At 40.2% G+C, this 25,160-nt stretch overlaps 1 protein-coding gene across 10 annotated transcripts in view; it reads right to left on the reverse strand.

The window, feature by feature from the left end:
* Adgb (androglobin) overlaps positions 1 to 24,693 on the reverse strand; it is a 139,391-nt gene extending 114,698 nt beyond the window's left edge. For 7 of the 10 annotated variants that reach the window (XM_011243163.3, XM_017313876.2, XM_030244999.1 and 4 more), the window contains exon 1: positions 24,461 to 24,693. In XM_011243163.3, the coding sequence (XP_011241465.1) occupies positions 24,461 to 24,576 (116 nt within the window). In that variant the 5' untranslated portion in view covers positions 24,577 to 24,693. Of the gene's footprint in view, positions 1 to 21,840; positions 22,020 to 24,460 lie in introns of those variants that run through there. The other 3 variants (XM_017313879.2, XM_006512658.4, NM_001127353.4) reach the window with 2 other exon arrangements.
* Positions 24,694 to 25,160: the final 467 nt, after the last annotated feature.

The raw sequence follows: 25,160 nt of genomic DNA on the forward strand, positions 1-25,160 counted from the left end.
ATATAAACATAAATAATTAAAATGTAACTCATGCTCATGAAAAATTTCTTACAAGAATAATAGGTTTTGGATTAGTCCCACAAACATGATTTTGGTGTTTCTATATGTAAAAGTAGTAAATGCTCATCATTTTGATTTAAAACAATGCTAAATAAAAAGCACTTCCCGTAATCACCACATTGTTTACCACCATTAGATCAATGTGAAAACTGTGATTTTTTTTTCCTTTTTAAAAACTCATGTGTATACTATATATTCCACCCACTCTTATGTACATCCTGTGTCCACAAATGCTTATCTATTATTTTAATTATTGCACAATATAATATGCATCAAATTACAATATATTAATATATAGTATATATTATTATATTATGATAGCATAATGATTTCATAATAACCATTTTCTATTATACATTTTATTTAACTAAGCATCAATAATTTGGAATTTCAAATTTGTGAATTTTTATTTCAAAGCTTTTCACTTTCTATAATACAATTTTTTTATTTATTTTTAATTTCTTTTTTTAATTAGGTATTTATTTCATTTACATTTCCAATGCTATCCGAAAAGTCTCCCACACACACCCCACCCACTCCCCCACCCACTCCCACTTCTTGGCCCTGGCGTCCCTGTACTGAGGCAGATAAAGTTTGCACTACCAATGGGCCTCTCATTCCACTGATGGCCAACTAGGAATCTTCTGATACATATGCAGCTAGAAACACGAGCTCTGGGGAGTACTGGGTAGTTCATATTGTTGTTCTACCTATAGGGTTGCAGATCCCTTTAGCTCCTTGGGTACTTTCTCTAGCTCCTCCATTGGGAGCCCTGTGATCCACCCAATAGCTGACTGTGAGCATCCACTTCTGTGTTTGCTAGGCCCTGCCATAGTCTCACAAGAGATAGCTATATCTGGGCCCTTTCAGCAAAATCATGCTAGTGTATGCAATGGTGTCAGCGTTTGGAAGCTGATTGTGGGATGGATCCCCGGATATGGCAGTCTCTAGATGGTCCATCCTTTCATCTCAGCTACAAACTGTGTCTCTGTAACTCCTTCAATGGGTGTTTTGTTCCCAATTCTAAGAAGGGGCAAAGTGTCCACACTTTGGTCTTCGTTCTTCTTCAGTTTCATGTGTTTAGCAAATTGTATCTTATATCTTGGGTATTCTAAGTTTCTGGGCTAATATCCACTTATCAGTGAGTACATATTGTGTGAGTTCTTTTGTGACTGGGTTACCTCACTCAGGATGATGCCCTCCAGGTCCATCCAATTGCCTAGGAATTTCATAAATTCATTCTTTTTAATAGCTGAGTAGTACTCCATTGTGTAAATGTACCACATTTTCTGTATCCACTCCTCTGTTGAGGGGCATCTGGGTTCTTTCCAGCTTCTGGCTATTATAAATAAGGCTGCTATGAGCATAGTGGAGCATTTTTCCTTCTTACAGGTTGGAACATCATCTGGATATATGCCCAGGAGAGGTATTGCTGGATCCTCTGGTAGTACTATGTACAATTTTCTGAGGAAGCGCCAGACTGATTTCCAGAGTGGTTGTACAAGCTTGCAATCCCACCAACAATGGAGGAGTGTCACCCTTTCTCCACATCCTCGCCAGCATCTGCTGTCACCTGAGTTTTTGATCTTAGCCATTCTGACTGGAGTGAAGTGGAATCTCAGTGTTGTTTTGATTTGCATTTCCCTGATGATTAAGGATGTTGAACATTTTTTCAGGTGCTTCTCTGCCATTCGGTATTCCTCAGGTGAGAATTCTTTGTTCAGCTCTGAGCCCCATTTTTAATGGGGTTATTTGATTTTCTGGAGTCCACCTTCTTGAGTTCTTTATATATATTGGATATTAGTCCCCTATCTGATTTAGGATAGGTAAAGATCCTTTCCCAATCTGTTGGTGGCCTTTTTGTCTTAATGACAGTGTCTTTTGCCTTGCAGAAGCTTTGTAATTTTATGAGGTCCCGTTTGTCAATTCTCGATCTTACAGCACAAGCCATTGCTGTTCTATTCAGGAATTTTTCCCCTGTACCCATATCTTCCAGGCTTTTCCCCACTCTCTCCTCTATAAGTTTCAGTGTCTCTGGTTTGATGTGGAGTTCCTTAATTCACTTAGATTTGACCTTAGTACAAGGAGATAGGAATGGATCAATTCTAATTCTTCTACATGATAACCACCAGTTGTGCCAGCACCTTTTGTTGAAAATGCTGTCTTTTTTCCACTGGATGGTTTTTGCTCCCTTGTCAAAGATCAAGTGAACATAGGTGTTTGGGTTAATTTCTGGGTCTTCAATTCTATTCCATTGGTCTACTTGTCTGTCGATATACCAATACCATGCAGTTTTTATCACAATTGCTCTCAAGTACAGCTTTAGGTCAGGCATGGTGATTCCACCAGAGGTTCTTTTATCCTTGAGAAGAGTTTTTGCTATCCTAGATTTTTTGTTATTCCAGATGAATTTGCAGATTGCACTTTCTAATTTGTTGAAGAATTGAGTTGGAATTTTGATGGAGATTGCATTGAATCTGTAGATTGCTTTTGGCAAGATAGCCATTTTTACTATATTGATCCTGCCAATCCATGAGCATGGGAGATTCTTTCCATCTTCTGAGATCTTCTTCAATTTCCTTCTTCAGAGACTTGAAGTTCTTATCATACAGATCTTTCACTTCCTTAGTTAGAGTCATGCCAAGGTATTTTATATTATTTGTGACTATTGAGAAGGGTGTTGTTTCCCTAATTTCTTTCTCAGCCTGTTTACCCTTTATTTACAGAAAGGCCATTGACTTGTTTGAGTTAATTTTATATCCAGCTACTTCACCGAAGCTGTTTATCAGGCTTAGGAGTTCTCTGTTGGAATTTTTAGGGTCACATATATACTATCATATCGTCTACAAACAGTGATATTTTGACTTCTTCTTTTCCCATTTGTATCCCCTTGATCTCCTTTTGTTGTCAAATTGCTCTGGCTAGGACTTCAAGTACAATGTTGAATAGGTAGGGAGAAAGTGGGCAGCCCTGTCTAGTTCCTTATTTTAGTGGGATTGCGTCCAGCTTCTCACCATTTACTTTGATGTTGGCTACTGGTTTGCTGTAGATTGCTTTTGTCGTGTTTAGGTATGGGCCTTGAATTCCTGATCTTTCCAAGACTTTTATCATGAATGGTTGTTGGATTTCATCAAATGCTTTCTCAGCATCTAAAAAGATGGTCATGTGGTTTTTGTCTTTCAGTTTGTTTATATACTGGATTACATTGATGGATTTCTGTATTTTAAACCATCCCTGCATCCCTGGGATGAAACCTACTTGGTCAGGATGGATGATTGTTTTGATGTGTTCTTGGATTTGGTTAGCAAGAACTTTATTGAGGATTTTTGCATCGATATTCATAAGGGAAATTGGTTTGAAGTTCTCTCTTTGTTGGGTCTTTTTGTGGTTTAGGTATCAGAGTAATTGTGGCTTCATAGAATGAGTTGGGTAGAGTACCTTCCGTTTCTATTTTGTGGAATAGTTTGTGAAGAACTGGAATTAGGTCTTCTTTGAAGGTCTGATAGAACTCTGCACTAAACCCATCTGGTCCTGGGCTTTTTTTGGCTGGGAGACTATTAATGACTGCTTCTATTTCTTTATGGGATATAGGACTGTTGAGATAATTAACCTGATCTTGATTTAGTTTTGGTACCTGGTATATGTCTAGAAACTTGTCCATTTCATCCAGGTTTTTCAGTTTTGTTGAGTATAGCCTTTTGTAGAAGGATCTGATGGTGTTTTGGATTTCTTCAGGATCTGTTGTTATGTCTCCCTTTTCATTTCTGATTTTGTTAATTAGGATGCTTTTCCTGTGCCCTCTAGTGAGTCTGGCTAAGGGTTTATCTATCTTGTTGATTTTCTCAAAGAACCATCTCCTTGATTGGTTGATTCTTTGAATAGTTCTTCTTGTTTCCACTTGGTTGATTTCACCCCTGAGTTTGATTATTTCCTCCCTTCTACTCCTCTTGGGTGAATTTGCTTCCTTTTCTTCTAGACCTTTTAGGTGTGTTGTCAAGCTGCTAGTGTATGCTCTGTCTAGTTTCTTTTTGGAGGCACTCAGAGCTATGAGTTTTCCTTTGAGAAATGCTTTCATTGTGTTCAATAAGTTTGGGTATGTTGTGGCTTCATTTTCATTAAACTCTAAAAAGTCTTTAATTTCTTTCTTTATTCCTTCCTTGACCAAGGTATCATTGAGAAGAGTGTTCTTCAGTTTCCATGTGAATGTTGGCTTTCTATTATTTATGTTGTTATTGTAGATCAGCCCTAGTCCATGGTGATCTGATAGGATGCATGGGACAATTTCAATATTTTTATATCTGTTGAGGCTTGTTTTGTGACCAATTATGTGGTCAATTTTGGAGAAGGTACCATGAGGTGCTGAGAAGAAGGTATATCCTTTTGTTTTAGGATAAAATGTTCTGTAGATATCTGTTAGATCCATTTGTTTCATAACTTCTGTTAGTTTCACTGTGCCCCTCTTTAGTTTCTGTTTCTTTCTGTCCCTTGGTGAAAGTGGTGTGTTGAAGTCTCCCACTATTATTGTGTGAGGTGCAATGTGTTCTTTGAGCTTCACTAAAGTTTCTTTAATGAATGTGGCTGCCCTTGTATTTGGAGCATAGATATTTATTTATTTTTATTCCATGTGTGCCAGGGACTCCGGTGGAGTCAGCTTGACAGATGAAAGTCTGAAAGCTTTCTCATGAGGAAAAAGTTTCAAGGAAACTTACTCCCGGATCTTTGGCTATTTCCCTAACCCATAAAATTAATTTTCCAAATCCACTTTAGTCTAGTGTATGGATCCACGTGCACTCTATATAGCTTTACCTTATAGTAAATGCCTTTTAAGATTGTATTCTAACATAGCTAAAGCCTTTTCCCAGTGTTCTTAGATTCCAGATAGCAGCAAGGAGCTTAACCCATTCAGTAAACAATTAAGCACTTGCCATTTTACTCAGCTGTTTACAGATAGAGACTAAAAGTCTCACTGAGATAGAAATCTTTTACTACAGGCTTCATTCCATGTCAAGTATAAGTTGATATACTACCCTGATAAGGGGAAACTCTCCAGACAAGATAAGTTTTATTAGACCTAAAAATTTAGAGCTCTGTGATAGCGCATTACTCTTAAGGCCTGTCAAGAGTTAACAACCCCCTGATGCTTTTAACCTTAAAGTGTGAAATTCTTGCCTGGCATTAGGCTGATCCTAGGCAGGGCTTGTTATCCCTAATGTAAACATTTAATTAGTCCCTGTAAATTCCTTTCTGCTGTAACTGGTGAATTTCAGTGTATCTTGTCTTTTTGTGATTTGTATCCTCTGATAATTCGTTGTTATATAAGTCTGAAGCTCAACCAGAACAATACATTCAGATTCAACACACCTCTCGTGTAGTCTGTCTGTCATTTTCATCCAAATTCTTTGCCCATCTGCCTAAGAAATCCCGTTCTTCACAGACCAGGGACCCAGAGAGTCTGTGGCACATGTGCATTGGTGTTTTGCCTGCATGAGTGTCTATGTGAGGGTGTCATATCTTGGAGTTACAGACAGTTGTGAGCCACCACATGCTTGCTGGGAATTGAACCCTGATCCTCTGGAATAGCAGACATTGCTATTAATCTCTGAGCCATCTCTCCTGTCCCACATTTTTCATTGTTATAAAAAAATTGTAAGTTTTGTTGCTATAAATCTTGCAGTTTCTTTTCTTTTCTTTTTCTTCTCTTTTACTCTCTCTCTCTCTCTCTCCCTCTCTCTCTCTCTCTCTCTCTCCCTCTCTTTTTAAGATTTATTTATTATATACGAGTACACTGTTGCTGTCTTCAGACACACCAGAAGAGGGCATCAGATCTCATTACAGATGGTTGTGAGCCATCACATGGTTGATGGGATTTGAACTCAGGACCTTCCAAAGAGCAGTCATGCCCTTAACCGCTGAGCCATCTCTCCCTTCTCTCTTTTTTCCTTTTCTTTTCTTTTCTTTTCTTTTCTTTTCTTTTCTTTTCTTTTCTTTTCTTTTCTTTTCTCTCTTCTCTTCTCTTCTCTTCTCTTCTCTTCTCTTCTCTTTTCTTTTCTTTTCTTTTCTGTCTCCCTCCTAATTCCAAGATAGTTTTCCTTTCTAGGCCCCACCCTGCCTGTTACACAAGGAAGCTGCAAGAGGAGAGGAATGAGTTCAAGGTGGAAGCAATTGGGAGGGGGACCTCACTAGCACCAACAGAGGCTCCAAATGGACTGGTTCCCAGATATTTTTGTTGTAACTGTAACCTAGTGAGCTAGGCCGGAGGCCCTCCTAGGCTCTACCCCACAGTATTACACCTGATGCTCCCTGGGGAGGCCTGAGCCTCACACCTGAGCCACCTGGGCACTCAGCGACCCTCTCGAAGTCCTTTCTGTGCCCACTACAGTCCTCAGATTCCAGCATCCTACTGGTTGACGGTGCTTTTGTTAAAGTCACCCCTTCTTTCTCAGTAGAACTGGGAATCTGGGCTGGCCTCTGCTGAGGATATTCCAACAAAGGTTTCCAGACTTGTGCTTCCACTCAAAACCGTCTGAAAGGCAAGAATATTCCAGAATTAAGCTGGCCATTGTTTTGTATAGGGACATAGAGGAAATGTTTGGCAAACATGTTCTGGGGACAGCCACGTTCTGTGTGGTTGGTCACATGTTCCTCCCCACAGCAACTGGGAGCCAGAGGGTGACTGGAACTTCATTCAGTAGAAGTTCCCATTACATTGCTCAAGAGTTAGGCTCAGTTTCCTCATTCCTCCCTGTCTGGAGCCCCAAGACTCCACACTTCCGGTTCAAGAGCTTGCATTTTTGCTACGTTGTGTTGCAGCATCCTCTGTCACCGTCTCCTAGAGCTGAGCTGGCACCTTCGTGGCTGCTTGCAGAGACTGGAGGGTTTGTTTCTTTCCTCCTTTGTGTTGAAGACCTTTTCCCCACATGCATTAAAAGCAAAAGATCCCATGATACTGCCCAACCTTGCTTTAGCAGACGCTGTTGTCTTCAATTCTTCCTCAGTTTTGGGTCCCAAGTTCCCCGTGCTTTTTTTATAGGTTTTTCTAGTTTTGTTTTTGTTTTAAATCTCCATCTTCTGTGTGGTTAAAAATAATGTCTGAGGATATATGCATTGCTTTAAAAAAATCCCTAAGTAGTATATCACAATATAGAAGAGGTCAGGGGGCAAAGAATAAATGTTCAGGAAAAATAGAACATCCTTACTATTAGTAGAGAAACCCAGGCAAGTACCAGGCAAGGAATAAGTCTATACGTTCTATTGAGTACTGCCACAAGATATAGGTTAAAAGAAAGGATGGTATTGTATCAAAACAAACAAACAAACAAATGAAAGAACAGAGATACAGTTACCTCCTTTAGAAAGTGAACAGCTCCTTGGGGTTTTTTGTTTTGTTTTGTTTTGTTTTTGTTTGTTTGTTTGTTTGTTTGCTTTTTGGTTGGGGGTGGGGCAGGATTTCTCTATATAGTCCTGGATGTCCTAGAATTACCTATGATCAGAGGCTGATTCCCACCACCTCTGCCTGTCTGGTGCTGGTATTAAGGTGTGTACCACTACACACAGCTCTAGAGGGTTAACAGTCTTAACAACTATTTTTAAAAGGAAGATTTCATTTTTAAAGAAACAAGGGCTCTTGTAATATCTGCCTCCACCTGCAGTCTGTCTGGCTCCACCTGCAGTCTGTCTGGCTCCACCTGCAGTCTGTCTGGCTCCACCTGCAGTCTGTCTGGCTCCACCTGCAGTCTGTCTGCCTCCACCTGCAGTCTGTCTGCCTCCACTTGCAGTCTGTCACATAAGTCAAGGCTTCTTCTCCACACTCTTGAACTTTGGAACTAATTAGCTGCCTGTCCTCAGAACACATCAAATGTCTTTCAATGACACTGACTATTACTTTAAAAGATTCCACTTAAGACAGTCAATCCAGTCCTTGGAAACAATGGTCAAGTGGAACCCAAGGTCGAGTAGACTGAGGACTTCATCAGCACGGTGTGTGTGATGAGGACTTCATCAGCACGGTGTGTGTGACTTGGAAGTTGGCTTGCAAAAGCTCTAGCATAACTGAGGTCCTTTTCAGTATGGAAAGTAGCTTGTGCCTGGTATCAATGATTCTAAGAACAAGGTAATTTTTAAATGTGATTTATATTTTTAAATTTTTTATGTGCATAACTGTTTTGCCAGAATGAATGTATGTGTACCACATGCCTGGTGGCTGTGGAAATCAGAAGGGGGTATTGGATCTCCTGGAACTGGAATTATATATATTTGGTTATGAGCTCCCATGTAAGTACTAAGACTAGAATCCTGGTCCCCTGAAAGAGGACCACATGCTCTTAACCACTATACAATAAAGGAAGATTTGGGAATTTGGAATGATAGAAAATACATGCTGCCAAGTTTTGTAAAATTCAAATCAGCAATATAAAAACCTAAGAGTTGTACATAGTTAATTTATCTAGCAATACACCCAAATACTAGTAGATAACAGCATATCATTAAAAGCACAGGCTGTATCAAGTTTTCAAATATAGAATTTGAATGGAACACATTTGATTGAAACATTTTTTTTAAAAAACTTCTTCCAAGTTAAGGGAGTAGATTTGTAACATAAAATCTACATATTTCAAATGGTTAAAATGGAATAAAAAAAACAAACAAACAATGCAAGAAACAATAATAATAAAAGCCCAACAGCGTTTGGAGGGAGGAAACATTTCAGATAGCTGAGTGAAAAGCTGCCTCCCATAGAAGAAGAGCTAAGCCAGGAAAGATGTTGCTGGAGAGGAGAAGAAGTGTGAGGAAGCGGTGCTCAGTGGTGGATGACAGTCAGTACACTGATTACAGAAAGCATTTGTAGTAAGTTGTGGGACGAAACAGTTCAGTGCATAAATATTCACTGGGAACAGTAAAAAGTGCAGCTTGAAGAACTGAAAGTCTAGCTATCCCAGAAAGGTCATGAGGAGGAGGTGTCAATAAGGAACAAATGTCAGAGCCACTCATAAGCCCTTAGCCTTGAACTAAGTCTGGTTCTGCACTCTCTGTAGCTTATGGTATAGCACGCTGGGCACCTTGAACAGAGATTGACTTCCACTCTGAATATAACATCAGGGAAGATATTTCCCATATGGCAGAAAACTCAAGATTCTAGCATTACGATTTGATAGGAGGGGGGAGCTGTGGCCAAAACTTTAAAACATTGTAAATGTTTTTATGTTGGAACCAAGTGCTAGGGGCCTCTGCTGGTCCACTGGCTATGTTGTAGCTTGCTTGTAGCTAGGTTTTGAGTTTCTGGAGAGAGACTAGGGCCCAAGAGAAGAGGAACAGTATTTAGGTAACTCCCCAAAGCAGCCATTTGTCAACTGATTAGCTGTCTTCTCAGGAGTGTAGGTCAACTGGCTTCAGCAGTGGCTTAGGGACCTCATCAACTCAAAAAACAATAGCAACTGGATGGCAGGAATTAAGTGTCAGACCCCAGAATAGCTACAAGAGATAAACAGAAACTACAGAGCAAAAGGCATAGAGATATTCAGGAGCAGTCAGTGTCTCAAAAGGAGAGAGTTAAACCCAAAAGAAGAGAAAAGTAATAATTCTAAAAGCCTTTAAAATTAGTGCAATTAGATTTCTCAAAAAGGGTGAAAGGGGCATTTCTAGTCAGGAGTGAGACTGGAAAGGCATTAAACAGAAATTCAGATGTGAACAAAGACCTTTTAAAAAATTCAGTAGTAAAAATGTAAGAAGTTAATTATTATAAAATAACATAAAGAATAGATAATATATTGCTATGTGTGTGTACGTGTGTGGGGGGGATTGTCAGAAAGAGGATGTTTAAAAGCTGGTATTTACCTAGGAAGAAAGAAACAGGAAGTGTGGAGTAGAGATGTGAATAGACTCTAAAATGTAACACAGACAGCCTGGGGCTTCCAGAATGATAAAATTGTTAGAATGTGGAAATGGGGATAAGGTCATTAGCATGTTACAGATGACTTAAGAAATATGTAAAATTGACAAAAGATGTGTTTTCAGATCGAAGCTTAACCATTTTTTAAAAGATGAATAGGAGATAGGCAGGTGGTAATCTGAGCCTACATACTAGTGTATGAAATGAAAACATAGTATATTTCTATTTCCATAACAGAAAGCCAAATTACCTAAAATGAAGAACTATCTCAAATTCTTAATAACAGGAGGTACCAGAAAGGAATAAAGTGGGATCTTCAGAATGGAGGTAAATCTATTTGCCAGGTCTAAAGTCAATATCCAGCCAAACTCGTATACAAAAGATAAAAATGTTCATCTTAAATGAGATACAAACATGGTAGCATTGACTCTACTATGACATTTTTTTTTAATAAAGCAGACAAGAACCCTGAAGGAATTACTTGAGGAAAATGAAAAGTAAACATAAGGGCAGGCCTCAAATGACAAAGGTAAGTAAATTATATAACATGTTAGCAAAGATTTTTAAAATATGTCCTACAAACACACAATAGTAATACTAATAGCTTTGTGTGTTTCAAAAGATATAATTAAATTATGTAAAAAATTAGAACAGATAACAAAAGGAATTCTGAGGGATAGAATTATTCTTGTGTTTCTCTGTAGAAACAAGGTAGCTATAGACCTTGGCAGAGAGTACCTACGAGTATGGATGTACGTGAGAAGAGATTAAAGATGCTCTGAGACATGAGACATGAAACAGAGGAAACACAAAGGATGGATCTGTGTTAGTGGAGAATGAATTGCAAACTGTACTATAGTAAGAAAGAAACTGAGGATGCAGAATCATTAAGGTTAGGCAAAAATAACAGGTGTATCTGAGAAGAAACCATTTTAGGAAAGTCTATCATTTCAATCAAGTTAAGGAAAACTCTCACCTAAACCATGTTTCACTTATATCTATGTAATACTGAACACTGACTGCTCTGTGGTGGGTCCAGAGCAAGTAAATTAAATACCTTGCCCGATTCATAATTGAGACAAGGTCATAATTGTCTTTACATATGATAATATCAGTCCACAATTTAAAATATTTCATATGACTATTATTAACATAATAACTTCAGGAGACATGAGAACACTATTAACTCATACTTTGCAAAGACAATAAAACAATTTTAAAGTTATTTTTAGCATGTATCATTATACAGTCAGGGCTTTAGTTAGACGATTGCCACAAACGCATCTGATGTTCTCTGCTCAAATCCCCACTCTCTGGTACTATTTCCTTTCTCCTCCCTGCCCCCAGCCCCCATCATGCTATAGCACACCCTTTATCTAAGCAATGAGGAAGTAGAAACAGGAAGACACAGAATTTGAGGACAGCCAGGGCCTCCACAAGAGGACCCTATCTCTAAGTAATTAAAATCAATAAATTAGTTAAAAGTAAGTCTTAAGTCAATAAACAAGACTCTAATACAATATAAACTATACAAGAGCTATAAACAAACATACAAATAAATCCTTCAATGAAAACAGTCAGTTCAAAGGTATGAGGCCTTTGGAGACTTTTAAGAACTAAACAGTATCTGAATCTGGTTTGTCCAGACACAGACATCATCCAGTATCTCTGCCTCAATGAGATTATTTTGTGGATGTTGGTCACTATAGAGATGTTAAAGCTACAATAAAATGGGGGCCTGGAATTTTGCCATTGTTTTCTCAAAGCATGCTGCTTGGTGTTGGGGGGGGGCATGACTTTTCTCCTGCTGGGAGGCAGCTTATTTATGCAAAATGCAATCAGCATGCCTTCTTAAGTAGTGTCAGCTAACACACACAAGGAGCTTGAATATGAATAGAATTACACAGTGGACTTAATTTGGTTTAAGGGCATTCTGAGTCACACTCTTTGGAAAATCTAATTTGTAAGGAAACATATTGCAAAATTGAACATATATATATATATGTATGTATATATATATATATATATTCTGTAATTGAAAAATAGTTTGAAATGAGTTGTTATGCTGACCTTTTATTCCCTTAGTTTTACTAACATTACTTAAATAGAAATTGATTTTAGCAGTTCAACATTTGTCCATTTTTAAAAACACAGTGAATAGAAAGACTAACAGAATTCAGTTTCTAGTCTCAAATTAGAAAAGATAAAGGCACAAGATTACTAGAGTATAAAGACCAACTGGAGAAGTCATTGTTGGCCTCATGGGAAAAACCCTTGAGTTTAAGATGGGTCAGATGGAGTAATGTGATCAGGAATGTAGAAAGAAGGGAGGGTGCAGAAAGGTGGAAGACTGGCATAAACATGAACTGATGTGTTGGGTTTGGGTTGATGCAGAGACTCACAGGAGCATATGTCACCTGCAGTGCTGATATATCTCTTATTTCCTCCCTCCATCTATCCCTCTCTCCACCTTCACCTTTCTCTCCTCTCTACCCTCCTTTCTCACTTTTCCTTTCTCACCTTTCCTCTCTTCTTTCCATTGCTCTACCTAATTTTTAAATCAGAGACATCCTACGTGACATACAGCGTGGATAATAGTTCACTAACAGTACTACATATGACAGAAACTGGATAAAAAAATCTCCTTGATTACCACAAAAGGGTTAGGTTATTTTCTTAGTGATTTTACTTGGGGCTGACAAGGGACTCAACTACAGTGTGATGGGAAGAGAAGGAGATGAAGCTGAAGAGGGGAACCAAAGAAGGGGGAGGAAAGCTACTGGACACTCTGAGGAAAGGACAGTGGGAGTCCGCAATGACTGACAGGAAGATGACAATAGCATCCATTAAATGGGTAAAGGAGGTAGTGCACAGATTGGAGAGGGGACAGATGGCCCCCACATTGGAGAGATTTCCTTTGAAACAGGACACATCCAGTTAGATTTGTCTACTTGTACAAGTATAACTGCAGGAGAATGCATGTGCAGAGATATTAATGGAGTTACACTTTATTGATGACTATTGTTTTAGATGGTTAAACGGGAGGAAAGTGAAGGTCAAACTCAAACCATTGGAGAATGACTTAGGAGGGAGAAGAAAGAAAATAAGGCTGAAGGCTGATGGAAACATGGACTCCAGAAGTGGAAAAGGGAGATAAAATCAATGGTGAATACTGGTAAGTAGCTTACCAGAACCAGCAGCTTTCAAAGATACTAGGTGTCTTGGTTAGGGTTTTATTGCTGTGAAGAGACACCATGAATGGCAATTCTTATAAAGAAAAACATTTAATTGGGCTGACTTACAGTATGAGAGGTTCAGTCCATTATCATCATGGTGGGAAGTATGGCAGTGTGCAGGCAGACATGATGATGGAGAAGCTGAAAGTTTTACAACTTGATCCACAGGCAGCAAAAGGAGACTGTATGCCACACTGAGTATATCTTGAGCATAGGGGACCTCAAAACCCACCTCCACAGTGACATACTTTCACTAACAAGAGCATACTTTCTAATAGTTCTACTTCCAATAGGTCAAACATTTAAACACATGAGTCTGTGGAGGCCATACCTATCCAAACCACTACATTCCACTCCCTGCCCACTATAGGCTGGTAACCATGACATAATGCAAAGATGTATTTAGTCCAACTTCAAAAGTCCTCCTAGTCTTTCACAGTTTTAACAACATTTAAAAGCAAAAAGTTCAAAGGTTCTTCTGAGATTCATGCGATCTCTCAACTATAAAATAAAAATAAAAAAGCAAATCACATACTTTCAACATAAAATGGAACAGGATATACATCACTGTTCCAAAATGTAGGTAAGGGAGCCTAGTGAGGAAATACTGGTTCAAAGCAAGATGAAAAACAGACAGGGCAAACTCCAAACTCTGCACATCCATGTTTGATGTCTAAATGCTCTTCAGATCCTCCAGCTTGTAGACTGCAACATACTTCTCTTGGACTGTTTTCACTACCTGGTAGCAGCTTTTCTTGGCAGATATCTCACAGTATTTCACCTTCACAGCTTCACACAATGACCTCCCTGAGCATCCATGAAGGGACACCCCTGCTACATGCCTGGCCTCAGCAGCTTTCCTTAGTCAAACAGGAAGAATCCATACCCCATTCCTTCATCCTTGACTCTAAAGTCAGAAACCTCTGGCCAAAGCTGCCAAGTTCTGCTGCTGGCTAAGGCTGGACCATGGCCCCCTTGTTCAATTACATCTTTACCAGCTTTCTGGTTTTTTTTTTAATGGTTTCCTTTTCTGCCTAAGCTTGCCTGAAACTTGCTTTGTAGATGAGGCTGAACCCAGAGATCTGTATGCCTCTGTCTCCTGAATGCTCGGATTAAAGGTATGTGCCACTATACCTGTATATGACTGGAGCCAAACTGTTCTGTATTTCGTTGACTGTTGAAAGCTTAGCTGGGTAGGGTCTTGCCCTGAGTACACTACTCCCTTTATTCCTCTTAGCTTGCAGTTTTTCTTTAGTCTGTTTATTTCCTTGAACACAGGATTTAGCTCCGTTCTTCCTGGTACTTCCTTTTGTTTTGTGACTTTCCTTTCTCAGTTTGCTCCTTTTCATTATAGATCTTTATAAGCATGGCCATTAATAACTACATAGTCCACACTAGGTTGTTTCAAAATCTTCTTTGCTATTGAAAGTGATCCAAAACTTTAGCTTCAGACAAAATTTATAGACAAGGGGAAAAAAGCAGCCACATTCTTCAACAAAATATCATAAGAACAGTTTCTAGACCACATACTGAAATTCTCCTTTGAAACCTCTTAAGCTAGGCTCTATAGTTCAAATCACCCTCAGCACCACTGCCTTCCATATTCCTACTTAAAGCATCCAACTACTTTTCTAACACAAAGTCCTAAAGTCCATATTCTTACAAATAAAAGCAGTCAGGCCTATCACAGCAATATCCCACTCCTGGTACCAACTTCTGTCTTAGTGTTTTATTGCTGTGGAGAGACAACATGCCAACATCAATTCTTTGTTGTTGTTGTTGAACAATAATTTATTGAGATCCCTCCCTCCTAGCCTCTGCAATTCCGAGGTCACTTTCTCCGCTTGTAGATCTTGTTTGCAAGTTCCATGAAGATGGATGGGGGCAGGGGCGCAGAGCACTGCTCTATGATTCTTGAGGCGGTTGTAACTGTCTTCCTCATACTTGAAGAAAACAGACTTAATTCTTATAAAGGAAAACATTTAACTTGGATCAGACTTACAGTTTGAGAGGTATTGTCCATTATCATCATGTTGGGAAGCATGGTAATGTGCAGGCAGACATGGTGCTGAGAAGCCTAGAGTTCTGCTTCTTAATCCTCAGGCAGCAGCAGGAGACTGACTGCCACATTGGGTATAGCTTGAGCATAGGAAACCTCAAAGGTCAAGCCCACAGTGACACACTTCCTCCAACAAGGCCCCACCTCCTCGTAGTGCCACTCTTTATGGGATAAGCATTCAAACACATGAATCTATGGAGGCCACTTAAAGCAGTATGGTGCCTTGGAACTGGAGTTATAAATAGTTGTAAGCTGACATGTGGGTGACAGGAATTGAACCCTAGTCCTCTGAGAAGGCAATGCTCTTAACTTCCAAGCCATTTCTCCAGTCCCTTATCTGAATTCTTTTGATGAAGATCTCTATGAAACCACAGAGAATCCAGAAGGAGATCTTCAATGACAATTTTAAAACAAAAACAAATGAACAACAACAACAAAACTCAAACTAAACCAAAACAGCTCTTACCTCACTATGGCTAAGAGATGTTTATTCTGGAGCCAAATGTGAATGATCATAGCCTAATAACACAAGTTTAGATGACAAATATATCTGTGAGTGCATCAGGGCAACAGATTATAGCAAAGTGGGGAAATCTTGGCTCTAATGCCTCAAATGCTTTTGGACAGCATTCTTAGATTTTGAGTTGGTAGAAGCTAGTGGTTAAAATGTCTCACATGGTAGTCACAAGGATGTTAGATGAGACAGATATGAACAATGAATAGATATTAAGAAGGTTAAGATAGCCCCAGACAACTTGGCTCACTCTCTGCAAAATTCCACCCTCTGCACAGTCACTAAAGTTCTTGACTTGTCAATCAACATTGACAGAGTGTCTAATGTAGGTAGGGCTTCTTTCCAAGAAACTTAATTCTAATCAGTAAGCTTCCATGTGCCCTCCATCTCCAAACCCTTAGAGATGAAAAGGGATCAGGTAAGCCATTTGAAAGGCAGGCTGCTGCTGCTCTGGCCACACATCAACTGCATTGGCTACTTCAATCATTACCATCTGTCACTTCCACAGCGATGCTCATATTTATTAAGAACAATCATAACAGGAAGTAAAATCCCTAGATAGTGTTCTTTGCCCCAAATCCAGGACTGAAACAAGCCCACAGTACTGAAAGGCACTTATATGCACAGGCTCAAACTAAGTCCATGAATAACAACTTCAACAATTTCCCCCATAATCTTGTTCTTTGTATATGTTACAAACAAGGCCCATATTTTTCCCAGCCCTATGTCCACACAAACTGCTACTCAGTCTGTCTACAGTTTTCATCGCAATAGTTTGCAAAAAAGGCTCTGTTGCCAGTTTAAGCTTTTTACTTTGTCTTTATCTGAATGTCACCTAGCTAAGTTTATGAACTACCTGTCTAGTTCATAACTGGGCCAGAGACTTGCCTAAATCATTTCATAGTTCTTTCTATTTTCTCTTCCTTTGCCTCTGCACCCACGAGATACTGATGATCTGGAGCTTCTGCTGTTCCTAACTGGCCAAGACACATGCTCCCCACCAGCCCCAGGATATCCCTGCACACATCCCACAACCTGATAAAGTGGTCCTTTGCCATAATTCCACTTACACCCATGTTCAACAGACAGCCCTGGGTCTTGATCTACAAAGAGGCTATCAGTAGGAGCTGGTGCCCTAGGATGCAGACAAAAGGCTGAGGAAATGGGAGCAGAAAAGACACACTGATCTTAGGAAATGAACAGAGTAATGTGTGAAGCTCAGATATTCATTCACTCAAATGAACAGGATAAAAAGAATTGCTAAATTTTTGGACTGCAGTATTCATTATGATATCATTAAAATAATGTCCAATATTCATTTAGTTTAAAATACACCATGTATTAATTTAACCATACAAATTAGGATAGCTATGGCCTCAGATTCTGAAATTAGCTTGAACCTACCCTGAGAAGGCATACAGACAGCCCCAGGAGCCTAAGAGGAAATATTCTCAACAAAATTTTCAAAGCACCTGCTTGGGTGCTTCTGCATCATGTGCATTTGCTCTGCATCATGTGCATTTGCTGGGGTGATGGGGGCAGAGGGAGTGAGAATAAGCAAGATCAGATATCCTTCCATGCTATCCAAAGGTTTATTTTAATCTGCTTGGCTATGGTCTTAAATCATTTTACCTTATATTACATGGCAGACTAAGGATACAGACCATTTCAATTAATTCCTTCATTTAAATAATTTCAGGCCTAGAAATGTCAAATAATCTGAAAGTGAATGGGATGTTTTTACAATTATGCTCTCAATGAAGCCCTGATTTGCTCCACTGGAAGCCTTATGCAGGAATCCACAGTATGAGAGCATAAACTTGACCATGCTTTAGGAGCAACAGCATCTATGAGCATCTACTTTTAAATCTTTTTATCTAGTCACTTTTTAAAAATCTATTTCCTGCTTAAAATGAAACATGTCAAAATTTGATTAACTCTGAGCTGGGGAGATGGCTTAATGGGTACAGTACTCGCTGTGTAAGGAAGAGCACCTGAGTTTGAATCCCTCCTACCCATATAAAGCCAGAGGGAGTGCCCTCCTGTAATCCCAGAGAGGGTAGAATAAGATATAGATGCAAGGGAGCCCTTGGCATCTCATGAGCCAGCTGCTCCCCAGTGTAGTGTTAAACAAAAGACTCTCACAAAAAAAGATGAGGTTGAACACAGACACCCAAAGTTGTCCTCCGACCTTCGCATGTACATAGTGCCACAAGCTCATCTGTGCACACACATACACATAGCACACTACAACTTAAAATAGATAGATAGATAGATAGATAGATAGATAGATAGATAGATAGATAGATAGATAGGTAGATAGATAAAAGATTGACTTCAACAACAAATCAAGCCCCTGCTGCAGATAACTCTTAAATCACATCAACTTGAGTGAATTAATACATAAGTCTTCAGAGTGAAGACCAAAGAAGGAGAACTAAAGACAGAGTCCATTACAGTCGAACGGCAGGCCTAGCTTCACTAGGCAGATCTATATTTGCTTTGTATTTTAAAATATGCAACGGACACTTACATAATGCCGTGATCTCTGCTAAGTGTTACCCAGAGGCAGGGGTTCTTGTGTCCTGAGATGAGGCTGCCCTCTGCCTCTCATGTTGATTCAGAGGGTTTTATGACCCAGCCACCAGGCTTGTTTCTACTTCAACTCAGTTAAATTACACATGCTTTTATTACTACACACTGTGCCAGGCCTTGAGACTACAGAATAAACAGCTCATTATACTAGACCGATCACTTGTTAACACTTCCCTATCTGAACCTGGACAGCATTGCTGTATGCACAGCTCATGTCGATTTTCCCAGTTACTTTCAGATCTGCTCTGCCACCCTGTGTTCTTCATACTCAGCAGGAGTTGGCAGAAGGAGGCATCCCACAAGCTCAAATGTTTGCCCGTTTCATTCTGCCTCGGTTTGAAGTGCAGCATGAAGTTCTGTGGATCTGTCAGATATCTAAAGTCTGTGTTTCCCACACTCATTTACAGTTTGAACTCTTTTAGCCTATCCATCCCATTCTGCTACACTCAAACAGCTGCCTAATGAGCTAGTACCTGCATCACGACCCACAGATCTCTCTGCACAAGCAGTCTAGATGACCTTTTGTGCCCCAAACATTCCCAGCCCCAACACTAGCTGTCTAAGGAGTGACTGTTGAGGGAAATTATGAAAGACGCCAGTGAAAAGTAACTTCCTCTCTTAACACACACAGCCTCAATCTAGGAGTCTCATGATTTTGCTAATCTAACCTTATGCTGACACATGACTTCTTTGCTGTCCAACAAGTCCCCAGGGGAATTAAAACATTACCATAGATTTCCTAGTGGCTTCCATTATGAATTGTTTCCCTACCCAACCTACATCATAACTCCATTGATGGAAATTCGCATGTCCCCAAATTCCTTATCTTTTGCGGCTTTCCAATGACGTGGCTGTGAGACATGCTCATTTAGTAGTTCCAAATATCATGAAGAATTAGGACTTCCTCTGAGCAGGTTTCTATCAGTGAAGCTAGCTTTTTTAATTTGTTAGGTGTTCTTTGTTGCTGAGCTCTACAAAGGTCAACTAGGAAATCACAAAGCCCCTGTAGTCCTTCCTCTGACCCTCCATCTCTGCGTCTCTGGCTTCTGCCTTGTGTGCATGGTGAGGATGGAAATACATTGAATTCTGACATTCTCCTTACTCTCTGTAGTGGGTGGGGCTTTCCTGATAACTCTAAGCAGAGGAAATGTAGCACTTACCAACTACTGCTGCATGGAATCAGCTTTCTCTGGGTTTCTCTCTCTCTTTTTCAGACAGCCAAGAACTCAATTTAATGCCCAGAAAGGAAACTATTCTATTTTATATTGCTTTCATAATATCATTGAAATTTAATTTTTTAAATAATCCCGCTTTTCACATTTCATATGGTCAGATACCTTGGCCTTTTCTGAAAGTTCTATACAGTAAAGACATACGCTGTGGTCATAAAGATAAGATTAGCATGGAGATGAGTCATGTGTCTCTCAGTTCGAGAGAGGTTTGATAACTACATGTTATCACCATTACAAATCTAGAAGGTGGCACATTTCTTGTTACTTGAATAAATCTCTTATAGTGTTCAAAAATCATGATCTGAATATGTTACTGGAGGTAGAAAATTTTGTTGCTACTAATATTAACTTGTACCCCACTGTGAATCACCCTTCAAGTTCCAAGTATTTCAGCATCTCAAAGTGCACAATAACAATTCTAATGGCTTGGGTGGGGAGTGCTGTACATGTGACTACAGTTTACATGCAGAGGCCAGAGGGACCATCCATCCCCTTTGCTGCTCTATCACTCTCTGGTGTGAGAAACCAGTACTGGTAACTGCAGTTCCGGCATTTTATTCTCCCTGACTGCTTAGGATTGGCTAAGGTACTGAAACTATGCTAAATGGTAACCAAAAAGTCAACTACATTGAGACTTTAAATATTTTACTATACCAATGTCCCCACACTTATTTTTGGAGTTAACAAAAATCCAATGAATAAGAAAGAAAAACGATGCAGGGAATGTTAAGGCGAAATCAATCATATTTTCACGACCCTCAAAAAGAAAAATGCAACATTTGAAACCCACACATTTGTTTAACTTCATAAATGGGGCTAGGGTGAGCCCTAGAAAGATTTCATATGGGTTGAGAGAGTAGGAGTGCCTACAATACAAATACTAATGGGATGTAAAACTGACCACTCAGTCATACCTACTAGGGGATTTTACCATAGGTAGGTCAGTTGCAACATGGAATGCAACAATAAAAGATGCCAATAGAAAATCAAGTTGGGAATGGAGGGAGAAATGGGCTTTAATCAAGTCCCAAAGAACTGAAAACTAAGGTAAGGAACCAAACTAAGAGCTTACTTACCAAGCACACATTAAGAGCCTATCAGGTATCGGTGACCCCAGTATGCAAAAGCCGGACGGGGCCCCTGTCTGCAGACTGATGCATAATTTTAGGGTCAAAGGTACTAGGAATGATGGCTCTAGCTGGATGGCTGCTTTCAAAATTCTGAAAACTTGTTCTCTTATTTCCTTTTCCTGAACCATGGGCGAGCTGATTGATTCTGTTGGCTCTGTAACCTCAGGAGTGGTAAATGATGTCAGATTCTCTAAATTTCTCCCACGGTATTATGAAAGACAATGGCACCAGAATCTAGCTGGACTTTAATCCCTAGTGCTTTGTGCTTTGGGAGTGTGTGACACTTGCTTCTGTGCTTTGGGAGTGTGTGACATTTGCTTCTGTGCTGGTGAGCCAGCCTCCTGTTTCTTTGGTGAAACTGCAGAGGAAGGACTTGATTTGCCATCCACTTGACATGCTCTCTTTTATTGCTATGTCAAAATAAGATTTGGTACTTAATATTTAATCAATGGTCGCAAAACCTACCTGTAAAATATTATATTGTGAAAGTACCTATTTTTTTGTCTTTATAAATCAAACATACATTTGTATCAGCAGAATTCAATTCAGATTATAACTATAAAGAAGGAAAGATATCTAAAATACATCAACTCTTCCAAAAGAAATCAGCAGTCCTGGCAAAGGAAGATCCAGCATCTTGCCAGTGTGACCTGTGACTATCACAGGATCCTGACACTCATATACCACTCAAACACTGATGAAAACTGATTGCTTTAAGGATTTAGGGTTCAGGACTTCCCACCAAGCTCCTAAATAGGTTTGAGCCTTTAATGTCGATTAGCTTTATCCATTATTATTATTTGGGGAAGAGACTTAAATTTTTTCAAGCCTGGTAAAATCTATCAATCGCTGTTATTTATTAATTTAGTCCATTAAGTATTTTTACCGACTATTACCATTCTCTGTCTACATGAGTTCACAAATGGGAATTTAAAGAGCAGGAAAGCAGCTTTTCTGGAACGGAAGTGGCTCTAGACTGAGGTTGATAAAGAAAAGGCATCTTTAAGACAGATTCCCGGTAAGGGAGGACAGACACAAGCCAGGCAAATCTGGGAGGAGGTTCAGCTCTGGGTGGGACAGGCCTGGGGGCAGGGGAGGGGAAGGCACTGCGTGATAAAGGTCCCTTACTCTTTAGATTTATCTGATCCATGCGCGGAATTGATCCGATGCACTTCTTTCCTTTTAGCTTGTTTGGAAGCCATGCCTGCGGCCCACTCTAGCAGCCTCCAGCAGCGCCCGCCCGCCCGCTGAGAGCGCGCCCCAAGGCCCAGGAGACTTCCAGCGTCTGCTGTTGCCAGGAGACTGGCAGCGAGTTCTGACAACCGGAAGGCTCCTCCCAGGCCAGCTGGCTGGAGGGCCGAGTGAAGACAGCTTTAGAGTTGGTGTCTGGGAAGGAGCTGTGATGCGGGCAAGCGTTGAGAAGCTTAAATGACTGCTGACACTGTAACTTGTGATGCCTGGATCTGCGGCCCTGAACTTTAGACACAGACTCTCTCCGCTTTTCAACTAAGAGAATACAGACATTATCATTGTCACACCTCGAGTGTTCTCTTAGCCGAACATAGCAGTTCCTTCATTACTACTACTGTGTTTGCCAAAGGCCTAAAACAAACAAACAACTTTAAAAAAACGCTGGACAGTGGGGGATCTTAGTAAAGCCAAGATCTACCATTGATCTCAGGCCCTCTGTTCTTTATCTTGACTTGGGGCTGATTCTCCTCGAGCCTTCTTCGCCCATTTGTTAGCAGGTGATGGTTTTATCTACTCTGAGGATAAAATGGATATAAAGTGTTCAGCACAAGATGTAAAACTCTTTATGCACCCTTTGGGAGCAAGCAGATGAAACGAATGAATGAGTATGGCCAATCTGCTTAATACGATCTTGTGGATCACCTACTCAAATAAGAAACGCTTGAACTGGAAAACCACCACTCACAAAAACAAAACAAATTATTGTTTTCAGCCCATTGTAACTTCTAGTCAAATTTGACCTATGGTCCTGAAGTTTAGAACATATAGGTGACCTTTCTCATAAACATGGAAGTAGTAAGCCTCCTTAAGTAAAGTAATTCTGTTCTTGAGAATAAGAACATGATAAGTCTATCATCCAGTTGAAAAGCCGCTTCTTAAAATTAAATCTTTAAACCTTGACAAATGACTGCCCAACTTTCTCCATTCTGCAGAACCAGGTTGCCAGAGGATTGTAATCTTAATATTATTTAGAGTTACATATGTACAAACAACCACATAACTACTTCATATTTTATATGTAAAATCAATTCAAAGCTGGAAGTGTTAAATTTATGACTACAGAAGCACCCTCTCCCCAAATCCTTCCTTTAAACTGGATCTACAGAGAACGGAAGGTCCCCCTTTGTGAGCCGACTTCTAGAATTTTCATAGAATTCTTCTAAATGAATATAGAGCAAATGAGGAGAAATCAATATTAGCAACATAGTTCAATGAAGTAATAACGTATATTACCATAACTTGATATAAATGACCCATGTGTAAACACACACAGCTTTAGGAACTAACCACACAGAAGAGTACATTTAATTCTGAGCCAGGGGTGTCCTTGCCAGGCTTGCCCAGGGCTGCGAATGCTGAGGCCCTGAGAGAAGAAAAGTTCTGCGAATCAAAACAATAACATGCCAAACAAATCAAGACAAATATATTTTACGTATAAAGAACCTCAGACCAAGAGGAGCAAAGTGTCTTGCAGGAAATCACAACACCACACACTGATGCAGTGTGGATAAGGATTAAGTGGAGAAACTGCTTTAAGCCAGAGATATGATTTCACTCAGAAACTGTGTCCTAAACATCTAGTGTTAGAGTAAAAATACAGAGAATATACAAGAAGAAAATGAGGGGAATCACTAAACAATTTTAAGAAGTATGCTGTTTTGGGAAATGCCTAGCCTGGTGTTCCTCCTTCTGTAAGAAATCTATTGAGAATGGAGTGTGTACAGATACAACCTGTCTTCATTATGGGGTTAAATCATTGAGCAAGCCACATAAGTAGCATGTGTGTTTCTCTAAACCTTGCAATGACATATGTCCTAGGGCACGAAAGGAGACGTGGCCTTATAGCTCTGCCTTTAAAGTAAATCCATGTTTATAGTTATGATAGATGTAATTTTGGAATAATAGTTAAAATACCAGCTGTGACTTGCTGTGTGTCTGCTACATGCCATGTTTGGGAAAGGATGCTGGATCCTTTAGAGATAACCCTGAATGTAAATGCAGGCTCTTGTTCATTGAATGCTCATGGGCCAGATATCTAACTTCCATTTTCTTTATTAGTAAAATAGGGAAGAAAAGGGATGTGGAGACTGAAGTGTCCACTTCCTGTATCCTGGTGGGACTTCCAGTAGAGGGAGGAGGACACCAACCCATCCACAAAACCTTCGACCCAAAATTTATCCTGCCTACAAGCTGTTCAGGAATAAAGATAGAGAGGAGATTGAAGGAATGGCCAACCAATGACTGGCCCAACTTGAGACCATCCCATGCAAGAGAGCCAAATGCTGACAAGATATATGATACTCTGCTAGGCTTATAGACAGGAGCCTAGCATTACTGTCTCCTAAGACACTTCATCCAGCAGCTGATGGAAACAGATGCAGAGACTCATAGTCAAACACTAGGAGGAGTTCCGGAGAGGGGAGTCTTGTGGATGAGTGGGGGAGAGGATTGAGGGAGCCTGAGAGATCAAAGACAAAAAGATGCAGAGTCAACTAACCTGGGCCCATAGGGGCTTGTGGGACCTGAAAAGGCAGCCTGTTTTCTGGTTGAGCTGGGTTTAAACCCCAGAGTCCCAGCAGTTCCTGCAAGGGATGAAAGGCGTTTGCCTGCCATGTTTCTTGACACCAGGCTCCTGACAGGAGGCCTCAGCTCTCCATTATTCTGTGGCAGTCACGTAGGACAATGCCCCAAGCCTTTGGTATTTGGTCTGGATTCTACCCCCATGGTAACCTGGCTACAGCCAGGTATGCTCCTCCCCACAGTTACCTAGCAACAGCTAGGTATGCCTGGACTTCTATAAAAAGGGCTGCTTGCCCCCTCCTTTCTCTCTTACTCTTGCCTATCTCTCTTACCCCCTCTCTCTGCATTCCCTTCCCCCTTCTCTCCACGTGACCATGGCTGGCCTCTACTTCTCTACTCTCTCCCTCTCTCTCTGCCTGTCTCTGCCTCTACTACCCTCTTAGCTCCCCTTCCAAGACAATCCTCCTAGCAAAAGGTATTTAACCTCAAGCCTGCATTGAGAAAGTGGGGTATGGTTTCACTCATCACAACTCTCCACCATGACAATAAACACCTTAAAACCATGGTCTGTCTCTTCTCAATGGGATCCACCTTGCTGGAGCAATGGAACAGGTCTTCCTCTAAAGAGCGGTGCCTAATCTCACACAGGGGGCCTCTCTGCCTTCTCAGCCACAGTT

The sequence above is a fragment of the Mus musculus genome, chromosome 10 (assembly GCF_000001635.26).
Source record: "Mus musculus strain C57BL/6J chromosome 10, GRCm38.p6 C57BL/6J".
NCBI classification, from domain to species: Eukaryota; Metazoa; Chordata; class Mammalia; order Rodentia; family Muridae; genus Mus; species Mus musculus.